Source organism: Ornithodoros turicata, chromosome 4, assembly GCF_037126465.1.
Source record: "Ornithodoros turicata isolate Travis chromosome 4, ASM3712646v1, whole genome shotgun sequence".
Classification (NCBI taxonomy): Eukaryota; Metazoa; Arthropoda; class Arachnida; order Ixodida; family Argasidae; genus Ornithodoros; species Ornithodoros turicata.
Genome location: NC_088204.1, coordinates 60,377,832 through 60,401,712, shown reverse-complemented (window position 1 = coordinate 60,401,712; position 23,881 = coordinate 60,377,832). Strand labels below are relative to the sequence as shown.

General features: G+C 47.7%; 1 protein-coding gene across 1 annotated transcript; it reads right to left on the bottom strand.

Annotated features, from left to right (window-relative positions):
• Window positions 1-1,025: 1,025 nt before the first annotated feature.
• Window positions 1,026-19,982, bottom strand: LOC135393255 (uncharacterized). Its single transcript, XM_064623736.1, has 5 exons — window positions 19,886-19,982; window positions 18,053-18,183; window positions 3,576-3,652; window positions 2,334-2,414; window positions 1,026-1,222 (listed from the first exon to the last, which is right to left on the bottom strand). The coding sequence occupies exons 1-5, from the start codon at window positions 19,946-19,948 to the stop codon at window positions 1,095-1,097; spliced, it is 480 nt and encodes a 159-aa protein (XP_064479806.1). The 5' UTR covers window positions 19,949-19,982; the 3' UTR covers window positions 1,026-1,094.
• Window positions 19,983-23,881: the final 3,899 nt, after the last annotated feature.

Genomic DNA, 23,881 nt, shown 5'->3' with positions numbered 1-23,881 from the left:
GTCGGACTTGGGAACCATATGCAATGTCGACGCCCAGTTACTGGAGGACGCTCGGATTATGCCAAGTTCGAGCATATGCTCAAATTCCCGTTTGGCAATGGTGAGGCGGTCGCCGTGCAGCCGACGGGAACGGGAAGACACAGGGGGACAGGGTTCAGGTGACCTGCGTTTGGACCTACGCGCTTCTGAGCTAATGGATCCACCCACTGGGGCAGTCCCGTCTGCCATGACTGACCCATCGGCTGGGGACCGTGCCTTGCGCGCAGACGATCCTGCGATCTCGACGGCTGCTACGCCCCTCCGCCTACCTCCCTTTTGGCGACAAAACCCTCGTTCCTGGTTCCGGCAAGTGGAGGCGCAGTTTCATCTGCGGCTCATCATATCCCAGCAGTCAAAATATTTTCACATCCTTGCTGGCCTCCCTCTGGAAATCGCGGCGGAGTTGGATGACGTGCTCGCTACGGTTCCTGTTGAACGCGCCTATGCCGTTCTGAAGGCCGCCATCTTGAAGCGAATGTAGGTGTCTGAACGCGCGCGACTCCAACAGCTGCTTAACGAGGGAGACTTGGGCGACAGGAAGCCTTCGCAAATGCTGCACCGGATGAGACAACTTCTCAGGGGCTCTTCAACTGAAGCGCAACAGCGCCTTTTGCGTGAGCTGTTTCTCCAGAGGCTCCCCCAGGCAATGCGAATGGTTTTGGCTGGCTCTGAAGACCTAACGTTGGACAGGCTGGCGTCACAGAACACAGCGTTACGCATCACGTCGTTGGCGTGAATGTCGTCGGGGGTGACACCTATCCTCCTCCGTTGTGCTCGTGAACAGAATGAAGACTGATGGTAGTAGTGGTGATGATGATATGATTATGATGATGTGCGACAATAGCAACAAGGGAAAACATAGTCGAACTAGCAATGTCACAGAGACACTGGGTGGGTACACCGAGTAGTGTCTTCATCCACATGCGCATCCGTCTCCTGCAGAACGGGTTAGGCACCAGAGGATAATTAAAAAACATACATGACACAGAAACGATTTTCTTTATTTTGTACGCGGTCAGCAGTTCAGCGTTTAACAGTACACGTGGTGTACACGTTCAGCAGTTATCTTGCGGGACAGCACTGAACGGAAGGACGACGCCGTTTTTGTCCACGACGCTTTTCATCTCGTCCACGCAGTCTGGGGGTAACTCCATCTGACGTGACACGACACCATACGTCTTGGCTGAGAAAAGGAAAAGGTAACATCATACCAGAGTCGTCCCTCTATAATTTTTACTGTTGAAAATATGGTACCAAGGTTTCTTGAATTGATGACAGACCCTACCGGCTGTCAATAGCAGAACCTTCTCCTTCTGCAAGGTCATTGGAAGGTGGCCGACGCAGAAACAAGAAAATGAAGCACTAAAGGCATTCTGTACATTTTAAAAGACAGCGGGATACTTCCATAGATGTGATTCGTTACATCATGGACGCACTGTACTGCATGCCAGAATACTGAGGAAAAAAGAACTATTCTTCTACGTGTCGTACTTAGCGAGACGCAAGCCCTCGAACCCACTCCCGAGGAAAGCGCAGACGTCACAGAGTTCAGAGCTGCCTCCATTCCCATTGGCAGCCGTAAGCACGTGACATTCTCGTGCTCTGTCTCACTGGCGGCGGCGGGGGCTGTGATGTGAGAGCCGTATGAGTCTCTGGATGCGCGGTACTCATTTTCTTCGCTTCTATTATCCTCCTCGCTGTGAAACTCAGGTTCACATGGCTGCAAAGAACCGTCTTTTACGTTTATCTGGGACAACCTGGGATTACCTGTGGAAACCCCTGTTACCCAAGCAACTTGGGATATCCATAAGCCCTAAAAAAAGTGGAGGCGCCCCAGGGCCAGCCGGCCCTGCTTCAGCGCCCCATCCAGCTCATGTACTACTACAACTCTAATGCCAAGGCTTCACAATCCCTCGAACAAACGACCTGAATGATTCCGCTCGTTCCAAGTGAGCTGTACGGAGCTACAACAAAATTATGCATAATATTGCTGCGGCTCTGAATAGCGGTTTGGTTAAAGGGTATGTTGAAAACTTCCTGCTTAGCAATGTTCCTGTTCAAGAGCTGTTCCAAGTCAAAGTTACACGTGAAAATTTTGGCTGCTTCACTTTTCGTTAGTTAGCTCACCAGTGGTCATTTAGAGAATCTTCAGATGGTTTGTCAGTACAGACCGTACTTGCGATAAATTTCATTTGGTTGACAAAATGCCTTCAGCAGGTGCTACGGAAATAGTGAGACGTGTTTCGCAAACTTCTCTTGATTTGTCCTAGTTAGAAATAAAGATACCTTCTTACCTCCTTCTGTCATGTAACCGTAGCAGAAGCCCCAGTTCTTATAATCCGTTCCCAGGACGCTCATGGCAATATTCCTTTGATCTGAAACCAAATACCATTTCTTCCTCTCAGTATCATCGTTACAATGCGACACAAAGATTATACTTAATGTGCACGAGACAATTTAATTTGTAGCAAGAATACCGTTTGGTCGATATGAGAGTGTGGCACATAGAGACGTCGGACACTTAATGCAAAAAGTTGGCGAGTACACTTTTGAGCATTTTTTTTCACACGTATTTTTTTATTGGTAAAAATGTGAGTTCTTTTTTTGCTATACAGAGGAGGCGGGGAGCTTTCCTTTCGCTTCTCGCTCCTGCATTACCAACTGCGAAATATTATATTTACCACTTACCACTATTATTATTACCACTACTATTATATTACCACTTACAAAATATAAGAAGTTGAGGCCAATGTAAGCACTCGTGCAAGGCCTGACTAGAACTACCACATGAAAAATTGTTATGTGGAGATGTAAAATTGCCGGGAATTTTGACTTATTGAAATGGAGGGCGCCTTTGTAAGGTTGTTATTTCAGGAAGAATTAAAAAAAAGAGACATCTGGAGAACATTTTTATTGATCAGTGACTAATAAACGTAAGAGCACGATCGTTCAAAGCTCAAGTAACACTTAGGATATCCCGCGTTTTTATTCCAATGCGAAGAATGTACAGTGTTGAACAGATTACCTCTTGTTAAAAGCACAAGTGCAATAGTGGACTCGAACGACTAAAGAGAAAATTTTGGATTCGTTTGTGCATTATATTCTGCCAAGTTACTTTATACTTTTGGTTACTTTATTTTAGAGATTGGAAATTTCGGGCAGTTTTCCAACGCAGAAGAAAACCCCTCCCCCGCAAAAAAAGCAGCAGCAAGAACAACAGATTTTCGCCAAATTTGGAATTTTTTTGCGAGTCCTCGTATCTCTGGCTGCACTCCCATGAGGTTCTCCCCACGTGAATTCAATCTCACCCCTACGGGCTCTCTGAATAGGTTGAGGGGTTTTTAGAGGACGCGCATATCAAAGATATCTCTCTGGCTCTCTCACGCTACATGTCAGTTGCGATGATTGCTTTTTGCGTAAGAACGTCTGCTGTTTCCCGTGGAACCTTTTGAGTGTGTCTTACACTGCCCCTTTAAAACGATCTTAATGCATTCCTGAAAACTCATCCATAGCGAGGTAAGCGAATGGTAATATACCATCATCCACGAAGTAGAATTGAGCTGGATGATCCGCATCATCCACAATGGTCAACGTCTTCTCCCGTTTTTGGCCTCTGAAGATACAAGTACACAAATAAGCAAACGTATACAGAACAAGATAACCGAGAGAAAAAGTACGACAAATGAATATGTTAAACCTGCACTTCATGATATCTGCAGGACCAGAAGCGCCGCGCTAAACGATACGACACGGATGTACTGGACACAGCGCGTGAGAGACAACTGGAGCAGAAATGTGTCACTATCAGTATAAAGTAGTTCTCGCAACTTTTGACCACGACATGAGCACAACGAGGAAGCTGAACGGCATGCAGGGTGTTTCACCAAACGTAAAAAAGAAAAAGAAATCGTATTAAGAATTTACTTGTCTGAACACCACGGGGTCAAGGCCGTTTATATCGGGGGAGGTTTTGCGATGACTTCTGAGCACTTTTATCAATTTAATTCGCGAGAAATTGGATTTTCCCAATGGAACTCCAAAATTTGACAAGTCAACCTCGCGTTCTTTTTTGTCTTTTTTAGGGAAACAGAAAGCGCATGCCGCGTTTACCCATACCATTACAAAATACATTCACTACTGCAATGGTTATAGGTTAGCTGAAAAAAAAAAAAAATCCGAAAACCATCGCTTCAAGGCGCGCAAATTGCCAGCCGCTCTCAGATCACCGATAGAAGCGATGCGAGGAGGCCATGTACTTGCCCTTTCACTTTCCCTTTCCAAGCTCCTGCTGGTAACGGCAGCATGGTTGCAACGCAAAGTTATCCAAATGGAGGGCGAGAAGGAAACAGGAAGCGGCGGGTCACGTTTTCCTTCCGCCGCATCTTGCAATAATTTGGAAAGACTTGATTTCGGCCGACAATTTGCGCGCCTCGAGACGACGTTTTTCGCAATCTTTTTTTTTTTTTTCCGGCTCCACACGACGAAAAAAAAAAAGAGGTAGAATTTCCGACCAAAGCTGGTAGAACGACAGTTTCTACTCTGCAGTTATACCACGGTCCTTTCATACTCTCTCTGGTCACGAAACTCCGCCGGAAAGTTAGCCTAGGGACCGGAGCTGCCGCGCGGTGGCGCGCGCATAAGCAGCAGGGGGTGACGGTCGCGTCTGGCGCATCGTACCCGTACGTTCGCGCGTTGGCTGAGCTGGCCGTTTTGGGTGGTTTTGGGCACAACAAACCAAATAACGTTGTTCAGCGTAGTTGAATTTTGTTTTATTTTGCACGTGTACGCGTGTGCAGCGGTATATAGCTCTCTGAGCAGTATAATCATCTGCGGACGTAGGAGGACTTTCAGCGAGCAATTGCTTTCACATACCGACGTTCAAATGGGACTGACCTCAAATTTGCAGCGGCGTTTATAGCGTTAACGATTCGGTACGTGATTTGTCACTTAAAAACGCCGCATTTATCTCATCGACACGCTTTACTGTACGCGTTTCGATCGCGTTTGATGTATGAAAAAATGAAGACTCCACCTGCGCTACAGCAATGCACCCAATCATCATTTATTGCAGATTTACTATTTTAGGTATAGCAGAACTCCACAATACTGCTATTGCAACGTGGTTCCCACACCATGGAGGTTCTAATTAACTACATTTTATGATTATATTATAAATTTTATGAATCGCGCAACAACAGTGATCAGAGTCAGTGGCACTGGCAATGAGGACTTTATATCACAGAACATCATTGGCCGTGAATGACTGGGCTTTACATCATCAATTATGATAATCGGCATAAACAATGTTCCAGGGTAACTCATGGAATGACCAAATGTCTTACGACGTTGGATGGCCAGACTTATTTACACTGTTCACCGTCAGTGGTGAATCTTTCCTGCCACCTGCAGCAGGCGTGATTTGGGAGTAGCCAGGTTAAGCCTCCACAGCTCCCCGCATTTGCGGCAGTAGAAAAATAAAATCACGTCACAGTCACGTGGTATTACATCGTCAGGCATCATGACGGATGCCCATTGGCCAAAGGAGGATGCGCGCTCCGGGATTGGTTGATAAAGTTCGGAAATATGTGACAGCTCACTTTTCGCGGGCAGTCGGCCAAGCGGGCAGCTCCAAGCAAGTACGCTGCGTCTCCGCGGCTCGCCGATGTCGGTTGACCACAACTACCAAAGAGGAAGTGTACGCGCGGGTTTCTTCGTGAGCTATAGTGACTCTGGCCATGTACTGATCTCCGATAAAGTGTCAACCTACGGACATTCTTGCCGGGTCGGAACTGGAGTGCATGGTGAGCTGACGCCTGAGGAACACTTTCGAGCGCTGTCGCATTTTCAAATACAGTGACTAAGAAGAGAGTGTTCGTACGACAAAAGTATTTCCCGTGACTGTGTGACCTACGGTGCATCGCCAGAATGAGAAGAAGATGCTCATCTGTGAAACGCACGCACTCGTGGACTTCGCTCGCCTCCAGAAGTAGACTGTATGTGTGCTTTGCAAGTTCGAACTTGGTTTGGTTACTGTCTATTCAAGGAACGAAACGTCCTGTACGCACGGTGAATATATGAGTCAAACATTTGAGTTTATACGTTGCATCAATAAATATGTATTTCGCCGATCAAAAATGTCTTAGTTATTTTGGAATAACGGGCGCCAGGTATGAAAACCAGTAGAAGTCAATGGCAGCCAAGGCCGGCCGAAAGCCGAGCCAAACTGAGAGATTGCTGATTGGTTGGCTGCTAGGCATCACGACGCATTTTCATTGGTCGTATGTCCAGTGTTGCCTGAATTATCTCAAACTATGGGTTCTATGGGGAGCTGTGGGCGCGTGGTTAAGCTTCTTGTTCTTTTCGCGGGAAAAGAAGTGCAGCCGACATCTCACACACACACACACACACAAATTAAGCACTTCAGCTGTTATCTGGATGTAGTGCGCACTGCATCCAGCGCTAGCACCCGGACGTGTGACTACATGTGAGGTACATGTGACATCTTGAAGGTTGCACGGACCTAGCTGTGCCAACTTTCTCTGCAGGGTGTACTGTTTCTTTTGTGTCTCCCATAGCTTCCGCTTTATTCGGTCAAGTTTTGCTTTTATGCACACATGTGAATCAATCCGACAGGAATTGTTGCAGGTTTCACTGCAGGCTAGAAAAGATAAATTCATGAATGCGTCTTATTATGGCCTCTTGTTGGCTGCATTGCAGTCATGTGTTTACAACAGACAAGTTTCAACGGGTTTCTATGAATAGCAACGCACATTCTGTTGTGATGTGCCTAGCTGTCTGTCTTGAACGCAGAGTTCTCCTGTTCCAACGTCGATGAGAAGCGCCGAGCTTGTACCACCACTACTCGCCCGTTTTCTTTTCGAGGACGGTTTCGCTGCTGGCAGCCTCCTCGTTGCACGACTTTTAGGCTTTGCGGTGCTCAAGTCAGGGGGGTCGGACTCGCTCAAAAAAGCGTGACCACACGGGAGCTGCCATCCGTTGATCATGGAAGGCGTTGCCTTCCGTTGGCTGCTTCATTCCGCTAAACTTGACGTGCTCGTTTTTCTAAATTTATCACTTGCTATCTAAATTCGGCCTACTGTGTGCGTATCTCATATGTATTCGTTAAACAAATAAGCAGTGAATATTTTCCCACTACAACACTTGCTTGTGTGCTGCCGTTCGTTCGTCACTTTATTATCACGAAACTCGACAGACCATGGATCAGACAGAAACTCGACAGAGCATGGAATGTCGAGTGGTTTCGTTTTTGCCATTTCCGGTTCCCGTTGGTTCGCAGAGCAGCATGAAAATGGCGGTTTACTGTGTATCATGCTGTGTGCATTCATCTTTGGAATTCTGTTGCCTTCGGAAATACATGCTTACATTCGTTACGATGGTTAACGCTTTATTGATTTCCCTCGCAAAGCATACAAACGCCACTTCAACACGTCATAGGCGGTAAACGTCTTCATCCGTGTCGGTGGAAACCAAAGGGTTGGCGGTGTCGCAGGTAATCTCATAGGTAATACAGGGTGTGTGCAGAAAAACATGACCCGCATTTTTACATGTAACTCGTTGTCTACTTAGCCGAGGAACTTCCGGTGGCGCACGACGGCGTATTTATGCGTGCGAAAGCTACAAAAAGATCCTGGAACCATACTCAGTGTAAAAAAATAAACAGAGCGCGAAAACATAGGCTTCCATGCATTAGAATAGGGCGGTCATCACAGTGCGTGGTAGTGCATTTCGGTCTCAGGAGAGTTATGTTCATAGGCACCGCTAGGGGTATGGGCATCCATGTGGGGCATCGTTTCGATTTATGCACCGGTAGCTCCCCTAGCGGTACTTGAACACAACTCTCCTACGTCTACCATGTTGCCCTTTTACATACACCCTGTTGTCCACCATGTTGCCCTATTCGGATGCACGGAAGCCGATGTTTTCGTTGTTCCGTTTATTTTTTAAGCTGAGTATGGCTTCCACAATTTTTCTGCAGATTTCGCACGCATAAATGCGCCATCATGCGCCACCGGAAGTTCGTTAGTTAGGTAGGCAACAAGCTATGTGCCTAAATGCGGGTCACGTTTTTCTGCACACACCCTGTATATGATTCACGTTTGATATGGCAACGTTCACCTTGTGATTCCGATACCACTACTCAATTCTGCATGTATCCCGAAGCTTCGTGCGTACTAAACGCAATTACACGGCTGGCATCGCTTCCAACGGTGGACGCCGTTGCCTCCGTCGGCTCGTTCCCCCGTTTGTCATCCCACGTGACTGCACAGGGTTGGCAACAAACGGAGCAGTTCCGCTGTAGTTAGGGGGCTGAAATTCGTCCACTAACACTGTCCATGACCAACGAATGGCTGCGCCCGGGCGGTCACGCTCGGGGATAGGAGAATCCCATTGACGGCGCGCCAAGTACGTTCTCTAGAGTCTTCCTACATTAACTGTACGGCTCAAGTATTGCGGACACCCGTCAAAAATTCGTGGCACGGCCTCATGACGCAGCTGTGACCTATCGCGAGGCATGGTGACCTTCGCTTTGCTTGCGGTGCCACTCAGAGCTACCCGTGTCACGAGGAATTCGTCCGCTCTGACGATGTGGGATGCGTCAAAGTGCTTCTCGCACACGCGTGTCCACTTTAACTCGAAGCTGAACCGCGAGTCTTCTTTCCGAGGTATGGAACGCTTCCACTTCTCTCGCTTGATGGTATCAATCGGCAACGCGAAAAACGATACCTTTTCACCAGAATTATCATATCCCGAGCGACACACCGGGACACAACACGTCTGCGGCATGCATAGATTAGCCGAAATCTATTCACAGTCTAAGGGTGCACGTGGATTTCAGGAAGAAGCGTCTACACTGGTCAAAACGCAGGCAGAAGAAGTGGCATTTACCCGTATCCCCGTATCAGCTGGCGTTTTCTCCCCAAGTAGCGACGCGCGCGCCTCCGCGCGGCGGCGGTTCGCCCTTTGCAAACCTGACCTATTGTTCGCCGGCGGAGTTTCGTGACCAGAGAGAGTATCAATGGACCGTGGTTATACCGGTTACGCCCCATTTCGTCCAAACGTTTATTTCGTCCAAGTACTCACAACGTCCAAATATTTAATTCGTCCGAAGAAAATCGACGTACTGAACACTTGGACGAAATGAACAGGCGAGGAGAAACTTGCCCAGCGCGTCCAATACCCGTACCGTCCAATAGCCCATTTCGTCCAAATGGGGGAATTCCCAAAGGCTCTGCTCCTTTCGGCAGGCGACTGCCTGGCTGCATTCATGAAAGCACAGGCCATTTTGACACTGGGTAAATGGCAGGTGACTGTATTCATGAAAGCAAATGAATTATCGATCAAACGGGGAATCACAGAAAACACAAACCCGTTCACAGGACCGCTGACCTACAGTGACCGTCCAGTTAACGATGTGTTGTTTTCTATAACTGTGTTCTCGCTAAGTACCGCGTTCCCCAATGTCAGTGATCTTTCTTGGAAACATCTAGGGATCTGAAAGGAAGCTTGCGGTCCTTTGCCTTTACGTTGTAGCGGCCGGTGGACAAAGACGAAGATGGCCACGCGCCTGGAGCACCTGCCTCAGTTCCACCGGCGCGGCCATGGAGATAGGCCACCGTCATCGCCTCTCCGTGGCATACCATCATCGCCGGTCGGGGCTCATGTAGAGGAACTCCACCTCCTCTACATTTGGTGACCCGAACTACGAACACCTCAGTTCGGTAAACAATTCGGTCTCTTCAACCATCCCAAATTTCGCAACAGTTTCACCGGCATGGTGCTGAGCACCCCATCCTGGAAGCCAATCAACCTTACGACGCCCTGCGTTCACGCAACGACCGGACCATTCAACTGCGACTCGACTCCTTCGAACCGTCTCATCCACACGCCACGAACTGGTCACATTTCCAAAGACTTCTTCTGCTCGGCAAGACCACAGCTGTACTGCAGACGCCGTATTGCGAAGCACATCCCTCCGGCGCACACACGCGCCTCACAGCTTCATCAACCATCACTTCAGCCCGATGTTCACCGCACCCCGGCGCTCCTTCACTGCCGGCCGCGACACTCGAGCCTCGCGCTCACCTGCCGGTCGCGGCAGTCGCGGCAGCCGACGCCACGGCACGCTTCAGCCGGCGTCTCGGCATCTCTCAACGGCTCACACAGCCTCACCCTCTCCTCCTCTGGGACTCTCAGAGCTTCGGCTCCCGTGCTGGTAGCGGCACCCCAGGACCTCCACTTCCCCAGCGCCTCACACGATTCCTCGCTCTTCTCGGGCTACCGGATGTGATAACTCATCAGCTGTGATGCTTCGCCACCGTCTGCAGTGCCGTCATCATATTCAACCGTGCATGCTAACCACGGTCGCCCTCGCTGCCCTCCTCCAGTGAAGTCGCGGACATCATCTGCTTTATCACCGCTCCGCGTCTTTGGGGGGGAGTGATGTAGCGGCCGGTGGACAAAGACGAAGATGGCCACGCGCCTGGAGCACCTGCCTCAGTTCCACCGGCGCGGCCATGGAGATAGGCCACCGTCATCGCCTCTCCGTGGCATACCATCATCGCCGGTCGGGGCTCATGTAGAGGAACTCCACCTCCTCTACAACGTAGACTACTTCGAGCGGCAGTGGCTTACCAACGTTCATCTCTGGAATTAGTTTGCGGATGAGGACGATCTCCGCACAAACAATCACGCCGAAGGGTGGCATAATTCGCTGCGCATGAAATTCAAGAGCCAACCCCACATGACGTTTTCGAAGTTCCTCGTCGAATTTGAGTCAACCATACACAATGTAAGCACAACCAGGTAAGCAACAAATTCGCATAATCAGGGAACATCATCATGATAATTAATAGAATATAGCATATATACTTCCTCGCTTGCTCTCTTTGTATTCATGCTTCTTACCGCCATTTGGAGGTACGCATTCGGCTGCTGTTGAACGGGGCTTCGCCAAGCAGGAGACGATACAAGAGGCTCGCTCTTCCTTCTCATGGGCGTACGGAAAATACAGCTCAGGGGAAATGATGCTGGGAAACGAAGCTCCCTTCACAGACGTAACAGAGCAGTTTGCTCATGTCATCAAGGCATACCTGCAGCGCATGTCCCACTTGCTGGGCCATGCTAACTAATAAGTAGGGTTCGTGGTTTTCGGCATTTTCCGAAAAATGCCGGAAAACACCTCCCGAATGATTTTTTTCAGATTCGGAATATTCCGAAAAAATCCGAATTTATCGTATCCTTACAGCTGCCATTTCTGGAACCGCAAAAGGAAATCCCCTTGGAATCTCCCTTTGTCGACTATTTCTCGAGCGTGGCATTATCTTCGGGCTGTGCCCTTGTTTCGTTGTGCGTAAGCGCTTATAGGAGGATGACCTCAGCTCTGTTGATGAATCTCGTATGTATCATATAAAGCGCGAGTTTTTCGAATATGCTGCATGCCCTGCCCCTCAGGTGGATATATCTCCTATTCAGTTTTGGACGACCCGTTCCAGCACATAGCCTTTGTTATCGCAGTGCGCCTTAAGCATACTGGCTATTCCTGTTTCTAGCGCCAATGTTGAGCGCGGGTTCTCTAAACTGCGTGTTATTAATCGCAAGGAGCGAGCCGCTATGACAGATGCGAGCATGATGATGTACGCTTGCATCTATTACAACAAGAGGTAGTCTCATTGTTTGCTGGCTTGGCACAGGCAATAAAAGACATTGTTAATGAAACCATGAATCAATTCACTTCTTTTCGGTTCGTTGTTACTTCGCCCGCAAAATAGGCTCTCCTTCATGCGAAATAAATAGATGCCCGTATTCGGGCATTTATTTTTTGGGCGGAATATAGATGCCGAAAAAATCCTATTTATAGTCCCCAATATAAATGCCGATAAACACCCCCCGAATGGGGTTGAAAATAAATGCCGAAAACCACAAACCCTACTAATAAGTTAGTTGTTCAAAGGAAAAAAAAGAAAAAAAACTAAACGGAGCAGGCTGAGCATTTGTTTCTCGTTTTACTCGGTGTATAACATCTTTCAGTGGGAATGTTTAAATCTTACCTTCAACTAATAAGTCAGTTGTTGGAATGAAGAAAAAAAAAGAAAGAAAGAAAAATAAATAAACTGAGCAGGCTGAGCATTTGTTTTTCGTTTTACTTAGTGTATGGCATGGCATCTTTCGGTGTGAATGTTTAAATCCTAACTTCAATCGTAAACGAAGCAATTGTTCACTCGCATTCGGAGATCCCCCCTCCCTTTTCGGACGAAACAAGCGTTTGGGCGGTACGGTTATTTGGACGAGTTGGTCAAGTTTTCCCCCCTTTGGTTCAGTTCGTCCAATGCCCACTATGTCCAATTTTTTTCGGACGTGCTGAGTACTTGGACGTTGTGAATACTTGGACGAAATAAACATTTGGACGAATCGGGGTGCTACCGGTTATACCTAAAGTCCCTGAATGCTTTCCTTCCTAGCCTTTCCTTCACAAAGCTGACATGGTGGCGTACCCTTGTAAATACCCTTGCAATGAAAGCCAACTCAAAAAGTTCTTGCCTTCGCCATACCGAGTATCGCACCCGAACGTGCAGCAAATAATTTTTGCATAAAACAATGACAGGGAGACTCAGAAACAAGCGCAGTCGTATAGTTTGCCATTGGCACTCCCTATGCCTTCCTGCTTTCTGCAGCGGGAATGGCGGTTACGAAAGGGGCTCCGCACCACGTGATAGTGCAAGCCCAATGAAAGAGTCAAGACGCCGTAGGCATGTCCTTTGAGACATGTGCGCCCAGGGCCTGGTCGATCCTCACCGACAGTAAAGTGGCTCTGGAGGCGCTGGCCTCTTACTCTGCCGCAGTCATCAGTGACACCTACACGACGATCATCGCCCTGCACTCCGAACTTGTATCGCTGGGACACGAAGTGGTGTTCCAATGGATTCCGAGCCATGTCTGAATTTCAGGCAATGATCATGCTGACGCTCTTGCTCGGCAAGCCCACGACACTGAGCAACCAATTGTCTTTCCCCTTGCGCACTCTATGTGCCAGCTGAAAATCCGCCGCTTCACTGCCAACCGCACACAGCTTTTTCAGCAAGAAGCTATACGAACCACTGCATTCCTTAAATCCATTGACCCTTTAATGGCATATGCTGTGCATGGCCGCATCCCGCGCATCGAGGAATCGTTGCTTCATCGGCTGCGGCTGAATGTGGCACGAACTCCTCTCCTCCTATTTAAGATGAATCAGCACCCATCACCTCTTTGCCCAACGTGCAACGTAGAAGCCGATGTGCCACACATCCTCATTGTCTGCCAGCGGTACGAAGATCCCCGATCGAGTCTCCGGCGCCGCCTTGCTCATCTAGGCTACAGAGAGCTTTCCCTCGCGGTGCTACTTGGCCCTACCCAGCACGCTGAAGTCACGTCTGCGCTAACACGATTCCTTCGGGAATCTAAACTCCTGGGCATTCTCTGATACGTCCTATGCGCAACGATTAGTGAAGGAGCTGTTGCTTCTGTATTTTTTTCATAATTTTCTGTATCCCAGCTGTTTGTATATTCCTTTGTTTGCTTGAAAGCTTTAGGGAATAGCAAGCCCACACCGTGGCTAACCTTTCCCTTCTCTTTTTTTACTTTGCATTAAACATATCCCCCCCCCCCCCCCCCCACGCACACACGTTGGTGCGCTTCGTCGACCACGTGTGCCAACCACCGTCAACCGACGGACTTAGGTCCGGCAGTGAGAACAACATGTCAACGAATTTCGCTGCGTTGAGCACTGAGGATGCGTGCCAACGGAACGGATACCTGTGCGTCAAACACACCAGTGAGGACCAACCTTGAGGGTGGCGTAGCGGTTCAAGTCAAATATAGCCGGAAACCTAGCCGGCCCCACTCCCGGCAGCGTAATTCCGAAACACTACCCTGTACAACGGATCGCGCAGTGTTAGCGGGCGATAGCCGATCGTCTGGCAACCTGCGTTACCATGGCCACGCCGAGACGCTACTGCATTTCCACCGGGTTCAAATATCGATGGAGGAAAAGACAGATATCTTTCCAGTTGATGTCTCGTCAGCGATATTTTTTGAGTCTGCATTGTTTGTTTCGTTTTTTATTTGGTACGTACGATTACATCAATGACATCAGAAACATAAAGTGGAGCACCCAGTGGGAAAAATTTGTAATTTGTAATTTAATGGCTCGATTTCCTGTCCTGCGATATGTTGAACTGTGAACCGTGCAAGATATCAGCTGAGACATATATCGTATCAAGAGACGTAGTGGTGGCGTAAAATGACGAGCAATGGTCCACAACTTCTGGCTTAGAACTTGTGAACTTTTGTGGTCTCTTTATTTACTATATTTTCGCTGTTACGTCAGCACGAACAGCCGCCTTTCGGTTTTCGGTGTTTACAATGTTTGAGACCTCTCGAAGTACGGTAAAAATGAACGCCAAACCAAATTGCAGTACCACAAGATTAAATTGGCTTACAACATAATAAAATGACAAGATAACTTCTCTGTCACTTATCCTTGCTCTATCTCGTAACACCTCGGAAACTATAAACACCGATAACAAGAAAGCTTACATGATTGCGTTTTTTTTTCTTGTTCTGTTTAAATACACACAGATTGGGTGCTATCTCTAAAAAACTGAACATGTTCGCTGACCGAATTCCAGCTTGCGATACTTATAAATAAGCGACGAGCAGTGTGAGAGCAGTGGGCGCGTCGTACACAAAATTATACCTGAGACATACTCAGCAATTAGTTGCTATAGAGCAATACTGAAACATACGTCGGCGCTTTCCACTGACACCTTTATATGGTGCATCATTCTCAACTGGAAATTAAAACTGCCACATATGTGCCCTTTGTGTGGTATGAAATCATAACTAAAGAAAGCATCCCCCTTTGCGTTTTGATTCTGTTTTTCTGCCCACGCATGTATATCCCATTTACGCTAGCAGTTTGCCTGAATGATATCAGCCTTCTGTGCATTTCACGCCTATAACATTGAGGAATGTATTCACGATTCCCGAAATGTCGCCATCATCTCAGTTCGATGGAAATCATCACACTACAAGCACCACGAGTCTTCGCAGCCCTGCTGGCTCTGCTAACGTGCCGAACGCACGACACATTTTTCTCAGTTCAATTCAAATAATGAACATGAAAAGGCTGCCTTCGTCGACAGCCTATGCGCGGCTTGTATTCCACCTTAGGAGTACCAAGCCATTAAAACTGGCTGACCACTCTCTCCCCATACCAAGATGAAGTATTCTTCTTTCCATCGCGAATCACAGGTCCTGATTTAACACAATCAGTCCACTTGGAAAGCACTACGCTGCCAACATCTGCAATTTAACACAGCTTATAGAAAGTTCGGCCGCAGAAGTGGAAGGGTACCGGCTGACGAAAGATCCCTGCATTCTTTCCTCCAACGATATTTGAAACCACTCTGAAGGCAGTGGCGTCTCGGCGTCGCCATGGCAACGTAGGTTGCCAGAGCATCACCTATCATCCGCTAAGAGTAGAGAAAGCACGGTCTGTTGCACTGGGTAGTGTTTTGGAATTACGCCTCCCGGCAATAGCCAGGAGTGGGGCAAACTGTGGCCTTTGTCATGCATTCGTCGTCTTGGGGGTCTGGAGCAGGGCTTGGGGCTCTGAAGGCCAAGAGTCGGTTTGCATGGGGAGTCAGTGCGGATCGTGCCACCATAGGGGGTCGGAGACGCTGAGCAGACACCGCGAGTGACAAGATCGGCAGGGTTATCTCGTCCGGGGCCATGACGCCACATGTAACCGGCGGAGAGGTGTTGGATTTTGGTGACGCGGTGCTGAACGAAAGCAGGTATAGACGACAGGTCGGTTGCGATCCAATGTAATGCTATTGTAGAATCGGTCCAAAAATAGGTGGGTAGAGATGTGAGCAAATGAAGTTGCCGGATGTGATCAGCGAGTCTTCCGGTGTAGAGACATCCGATAAGTTCAAGACGTGGAAGGGATACGCTGTTAAGCGGAGCTACCCGACCCTTGCTGATGTGAAGAGCTGGGGTTCCACTGACCTTGGGAGGCGATCGTAAGAAGTGACGCGCTATTGGCGCGCGCACTGGCGTCAGCGAAGACGTGGAGCTCGCCAGACGAATTCGTGAGTTCGGATACCGATGTCAGATGACGAGACAGGCTTATGGTGTTGAGGTTTCGTTACTGCGAACGCCATGCCGTCCCACCAGAGCGTTGCTGTGGGGCAAGCGAGGCGTCCCATCCCAATCGTAGCCGAGACTTCACAAAGATTGAAACAAAACGGGCGGGCGGATATAGTGAAGGGGGTCAAGTACCCAGGTGTCGACGATGCGGGCAAGTGCGTGGAGAATGGCCATCTTGGTGACGGGGCGGTTTGAGATGTACGCGATTACAGAACCGACGTCGAAAGTGACTTCGTCGGTGGGACGATCATAGAGCATTCCAAATATACCTTAATCGTAGGCAGAGTCGACACGTTGCCATACGCAATGCCGTCGGGTAGAAACTGACTGTTAACGATTGGGGGGGGGGGCGGGGTTACATGACAATTTGCGGAGCTCATAGCCACAGGTGCTTCGCGGCGCTAACACGAAACTAAAAAATATTTATATACTAAACGGAACTTAAAAAAAATATGATGGTGTGATGACTTTTTTTTTGGGGGGGGGGAGCGTGCGGTCAGCCTGCTCAGGGGTGGCGGCTCGGTGCCACCAGGGAGGGAGAAGAGGGAACGGTGAAAGGAGGAGGGGAGAGAAGGTTGTGGCACAGGAGGCTGTATGTAGTGTCATCAAGTGGGACAACTACCCAGGGAGGTAAGTCCTCCTTACACCGACTCTATGTGTGCAGTCTCTCTTGTTCCCGGATTTGGGTAGTCCAACAGAACTACGCACCACAGCTTACGCAAACTGGAGAGTTCCGCTCGCCCTAGAATCAAAATGAAGGGTGAGGTGTCTAAGTTTAATTCGACTACGAACACAACCAACACCGAAGTAAGGAATTGCTGGGAGCATTAGCTCACCATCGACGGAACGTTTATGTTTTCTACTGCGTTTGGTTTGAGACGTTCAGCAGGTCCATCGAAACCCAAACATGTGCAGTGCTACACAATAAACAACGAGAATTGGCCGGGGCAGACCTCTTTCGCCTGAGCAGTTTGACTTTCTTTGAATTGGCTACACAATCGTGCGTTTCCGTTTCTCCCAGGGTAACCTCAGGACACCCAAACCTCGATGTACCCAGGAGATGGAGACGATGAGAGAAACCGATGTACCCCGAGACGAATAGAAGATATTCTACTCCGTAAAAACGCCCGAGTTTTTTTTCTGTTTGTTTTTGTTTTGTTGGGTGGGGAGGGGAGCACGGACGAGACACAGAAGGACTGTCCGTTCCACTCCCCCCCCCCCCAAGAAAAAAAAACTGAGGCTTTTTGAGTTCCTCCTCCAGCTCGCCTACATTTATGCTATTTTATGGGAGGACGTCCGCGTGCTGACAGGGACATTTGGATCTAACTAGGACGTCCTCTGGGGAGAGTGTTCCATCTGGGTGTGCCACGTAAACGCGAGCGGCTAGCGTCGCGACTTTTCGTGCAGTACCGACGCAGCCTAAATCGCTAGAAAGACTGATCATGGCCGTGCTTTTTGCAGCCGTAGCTATGGGGACTAACCGCCATCAGCCGTATGGGCAGCCACTGGTAGCCACAGAAAGCCTGTATTTGGAATGGTCTGCGTCGATTGGCTGCAGATGACATCTCGAAAATAACCACGTGGTGATGAAGTGAGAGGAGGCATTAAAACAGGCTTTCAGTATGGCGTTGGTACTGCTAAACGTGGGGGAGTATCCTGCAGCGAAGGTACAGTATGTTCCTTAGCAGACGACAGGATAAGATGTAGACAGAGTTGTCTCCTAAGAATACACCGTCATTACACCCACATAAGAGCAGCATAGCCTCGCCTTCAGGGAGGGACGAGACTTAAGCCTACTTACTCAGGACCCTTGTACTGGGCCCTTATTTCGTAGATCTGTCCGTCCGTGTGCTTGATATCAATCTTGATGCAGGAGGCGGTGTCATTGTAGATGCGGTCCGTCCTTTGTAAGACATACCATGTGCCTGTGAACTGCATTGAACAGATTGTTTTTTACGAAGAGACCTCTACCAGAAAGATAACACGGTGGAGCAATCAAGGCGTTGCTAGACACTGTTAAATCGACATAATGCGCATGGGGGTAGACGTCGCCGAAGCCCGATTCCTTCACATAGTTCACGGATTGCACTGCGTACGAGGGTGGTTCAATAAGTAACCTTAAATAATTTATTGATACTAATAGAACAGTTATGAAGCAAGAGAGCTGGTGATATAGATCCACACTGAAGAACCCCGAGACAGCGGCTTAATATTCGGCAGTGGCTGAATAGGAACCTGTGATTTCCTGGCAGCGCACGGTACTGTCTGCTGTTTGCCATCGACTCTGAGTTACGTTTTCGCGCCCCTCAGTCTCTTCCGCGTTCCATGGAGTGCCTTATCCACCGGCTCCGCCGGAATGTCCCCTATGCTACTCGGCTGCTTCATAAGATAGGGAAGGAGGACACGCCCAACGGCCCTGACTGTGGTGTCCTTGATAGCAGGTGTCCTGAAGATGCAGCACGCGGTACTCTGATGCCCGATCAAGAATTTAGCGCTCGCTCGCGGCCCTAGAGACGGTCGCCCCTTTTGTTTTGTCTGCTGTTTCGGGTACTCGACCCGCGCATCACAGCTAGTTTGCGCTGCGCGACTTGGTCTCGTTCCCATGTGATGTGATGTGATAAAGAAAGAAAAAAGAAAGAAAAAGCGCTCATAGTAAGTTTTGACTTCTGTGCCTCTGTTTCTGGTGGTTCTGTTTCTTTCTTTTTTTCGAATTTGCTCTTTTTTTCTCATTTTACTTCCTTTTCTTTTTGATTTTTGTGTAACTGCTGTGACTTTTCGTATCTGAGTGTTTGCACTCAAAGTGTCTATGTACGTTCATGTGCTCAAGTTGTTTACGTGGTGGGTGATTCCACGCCGAATCAGGCAGGGTGATCCGGTCGACCTCTCCAATTTTTTCTTTCAAACATATATTAAAACCTTGTCCTTAGGAGGCATATTGGCGCTGAAAGTAGTTGAAAATAATTGGTTATTTTTTAACGAATTATCATTCAGATGTGGGCATTTTGACCATTTCGCTTCGTACGAGGTTTGACGCCACGTATCTTCATAATTATTCGACATATTCAGCAGAATTGTTTTCCACATATTGTCAGAGGTGGATAGCATTGCATTATGAGTTCTGAAGATTCTAAGGTTTATCTTTGAGGAGATAAAACATCGAGAAGTTGCCACATTTGTAAAATATGGTACGTTTTCGGAACCTCACTAGTCGTCTCCCAACTGTGGGACCCGAAAGTAACCTACATCATTATGTTCGTCTCGAAATGCCCTATCTTCTCATGCAAGTACATCATATTGTGATTTGGGGCAACGCACCCAACAGTCTTTTTGCGAGGGGTGTCTACCGAAAATGCGTAAATTCGACAGCGCGCATCCCATATACCCCATCCGTGACATCGTTCATATTACTCATAAACGTTCTTCATGACGACTCAAAACAACAAATAATAAAACAAAGCTTTAGAGATGGTCGAAAGTACATTGCAAAAGACGTTGCGTTACGAGCGGTAGTACACCGGTAGTACGCACTAGAATACTGTCACCGGCTTACTAGGTCTTCTTTACACCTGATACCACGGGTGCAGGACTTGGTTGAGATTCTTCAAATTTCGGGTGCAGTTTCCTTCGACCTTACCTCAGTAGGCGAGAAGTCGTCCATGAGTATGACATCGTTCTCTGCGTAGGACAGGGTCAGCATAACGCTGCCAAGCAAGAGGATAGTCCACTCTATGTTCATGGCGTTGCTGTTCGTCCTGAAGCGGTAAGTCAACTTCTTATAAAGCCAACGCGTTTTTACATTTGTTTGACCAGGTACTTTCTGTTTGCACGCGTCGACTGTGTTCCTTTAGGTTTTGTCGGTCTTTCTGCTTCTCGACGAAGTCTTCAGCGACAGGACGCTCGTCATCTATCACCGATATTTGCTCGTACTGTTGTCATTAGACAGATACGCATGGTAATTGGCGAACATTTTCTTATTCCAACTGTATCCACAAGCAGACATTTGCGAGAGGGAAGTGTGACGAGAGCCTGAGCATTGTGAATCACATCAGCTGGCTCGAGATGATGATACATAGTGACATGCACACGTTATGGATAGCTGTGTAGCGTACTTTTTGGAACGTAAAGTTCGAACCTCGGGGTTCGAATGCTTTGACGAGCCTTTGAATTTTTTTAGAGATTCGACCAGGTTCGCACGCTTCAATCTCATTTCAGAGCTAGAGGATGAAAGGCGCGCGGAGCTACACGATTTAGTGTGTTTCATGTTCCGTATAGAGGGTAGAAGCTGCGTGTCTTTCGAAATGATCGACTGCCTTTATATCTCACGAATTGTGACAGTGCAGTGAGCGGTCAAACACAATCAATACTCTCGGAACGCGGGGGGCAGAAACAAAGTGTTATTCTTTCTGCGTGGTTATTTCGTTGTTGGAAATGGTATCTCAATTGAGTGAACCCAAGCAGCAAAATGTACTGAAAGTCGGGTGCAATAGGGGTGGACGGGTAGGTGGAAGGCCTTGAACAGACTCGTGAAACTAAGGGACATCGATAAGACACATACCGTCCACCCCTATTGCACTCGACTTTCAGTACATTGTGCTGCTGGGGAAGTAATCGAAGTATGGAAAACTCTGTCCTATCCTATCTGACCTCGACCGCGCTTCTTGACCACGAGCACGAGAATGAGAGACTGCTTCGACTGATACGAACAGTGTTTGGATAATATGTCGTTGAGCGTTTGGTGTGCATTTGCCCATACTGCTATTTGTACGGAATGCATGATGTTGTTGTGTTCTTCTGTTCATCATCATCATCGTCAAGATATGAACATTGTTTCCTGTTTGGTAATAAGAATAGGGTTTATTCACATGACGTCATCCGTAGAAGACTGCCACTGTCGCTAGCAAGCAGATGGGCTGCCATCGGCCGCCATATCATAGGTCCCATCCAAGTCATTACCCATATCGCAGTCACTGTATATATGGCGTTTCAAAATTATTGTGCTGTGTGATTTGTATCATATCCAAGTAATTTCTATGTTTTCAACGTTAATAGTAATCCAAAAAGCGTATGACAACGTACGAATGCGGGAACATGACTTCGAGGGACCTACGACGGCGAGGTGACGTCAGTGAATAAACCCTATATTCGGGCGTTTGTTCATGTGGTTTATCAAAACTTGACAACATTGTTAATTGCAGAAATGAACGTTCCGCATGGACACCACGATATCCGCGCATGCGCCAACGCGTCGCAGCTATCGAATTTTCACATAAACTTTCACATAAACATATGAAAAAGCTCGATTTTCTTCGAACCCCCCCAAACTCGAGCCGCGCCTGGTTCGCGACATCACTAAAATTACAGTCCACCACCATCGGTTCTTGGAGTACCTTCCTAACACAGTACAGCCTCAGGTGTAGACGCCGCCGTTTGGGCACTATGCTATGGCAAGGTGAAAATCACTGCGGAGGCGCCGTCCAAGCTAAAAAACGCCTGAAGAACCAGAATCCAAATAGACCTCTACCCGAGAAACGTCATCATGACGTCGGTATAGACAGACTGAAACCCAAACAGAAGGGGAGGGCTCCCTACTAGAAAATCCGATATGAAATCACAGTATGAACATACATGCTGCATGCAATCCTGGTATAAAACATGCAAGATCCCGGTATAAATATACATGCTGCAGTTAACTGGTATAATCATATTGGTTTTCGATACCAGCACACGAGGACCCAGTATACTTCATACGAGACCCCATATCAGGCATATCAAACTCTCTTAAGACCATCTGAATGAATTAAAAAGTATGAGAAACACATATGTCATGACAGCACTTCACACTAGGCCAAGAAAATGAGGAATGCATCGAACGCTCACTTTTTCCATGAATATCCTTACACGGGATATATATACGCAGTACCTTAAAAAACTAGTGTATGGTTCATGTTCCGATGTTACATGTATGCAAACAGGCTCAGCCGCGCGTGACTGGGTTTCCTGCATTTTCATTTGTGTTCTGCTGCAGCGAGGATGCATGCTTTCATCTATTTATAATACTTATTATTATATTATAATTAATCGTCGCAAGACAACTGAGATCATGAGCGACCCCACAGCGGTCGGTCTGTCGATATTACTAATTGATTACAACTGAAGTTGCAGAACGAGTAGTTTCATGCACGCTTGTGGAAGATGGTATACAATGTGATAAGTATGATACATATGCTCAGAACAAGGGAGTTTTGTAAGAACATCAATACAGTGAAATCCATTAAAGTCCGACACTTGAGGAATAAACTCTCGTTCAACCCAAACACACAGTGATGTTAAGCGTGATGTATCGTAAAGTGACCTGCATATGTCAAAGTATTCTTGTAACTCAACCGATACCAAAATTCAAGTCTGTCAGAAATTCAGATCAGCTCGCAGGGCGTGGATGGGTGAGGGACCGTGTAGTAGCTTGCATTGTGCATGATAAATAGTGTGGTTTCATCTACATTTTCTATAGTTAGTGACAACTTAACCCCTACAGTTTAGGACAGCCCACTGATTCTCATCGCGTCCTGCAGTTGGCTCTGCCTCTGCACTGCTGTACTACAATGGTGCAAAACACAGTTCCAATATTAGTGGCGCTGTGAGCTGAATAACAACTTAAATTGTACCAACTAGGAAACCACGGTGTCAACTAACCTGGAGAACAGGGAATTGTCAGGGAATTTTGATGTGAATGGAACAGTCAGCGGACTGCCAGGGAATTTGCCCAAGAAGCATATGAAGTCAGAGAAAATCGCAGACAAGCTCCGTCACGATGCACAGTGAATTGCCAGCACTCTTAAGTGGTTGAGCAGTCATATTGCTGCCGCAGACATTGCAGCCGCAGCAACATTGCTGCGAGTAGCAGTTTTCTAACACAACAAGCTCAGAGGCAGAAAAACTAATTCCTCAATAAATGAACTCTTTTGTGAAAGATCTGTATCAAAGCGTAACAGCTGGTACAAAGTTCCGTTTTGTTTTCGCCAAGGAATTCGCTTGAATTCGCTCATACCGGAAAATTATATTGGATTTTCTAGCAGGGCTGGGTTCCACGAATGGGTACTTGTTCACTTCCTCGTACTGAAAGAAAAGTAGGACCGAAGGTCGCGTTCCTTTCAGGGACCATCGTAATCCCCTCAAGACCGTGGCTATCAGGCGTGACCTTGTTCGCCCCTAAGCTTCAAGCGTAGTTCAACTCTAAAAAATTGGTGGCGCTGTCTAACAGTATGACGTCATTTGTTTAGAAACAGGGAGAGGTCTATTGCTAACCAAATATATTGTGGTCGCGCTGTATCGAATCCAGAGATTTGCGCAGGATATATATGTATGACAAGCGGATCAGATGGCTTTTATGGTGTTATTTTGTGTTTTTGGTAGGTATAGTTTGCAAGTGGGGGCTCATCATCCATCGTCATTCATGTAGTAGTTGTTGTCGTTGTTGTTGTTGTTGGGGGGGGGGGGTTGTAACGTTTTTTTGCGGGTTCGTGTGCGGGGTGCTGGGAGTATACATGATTCAATCGCCGTGCTGACGCCGTGAACAGTATACGAAGCACGGGCTTTGCATCTGTCTCTAGTATACGGTACCTGTATGTCATGG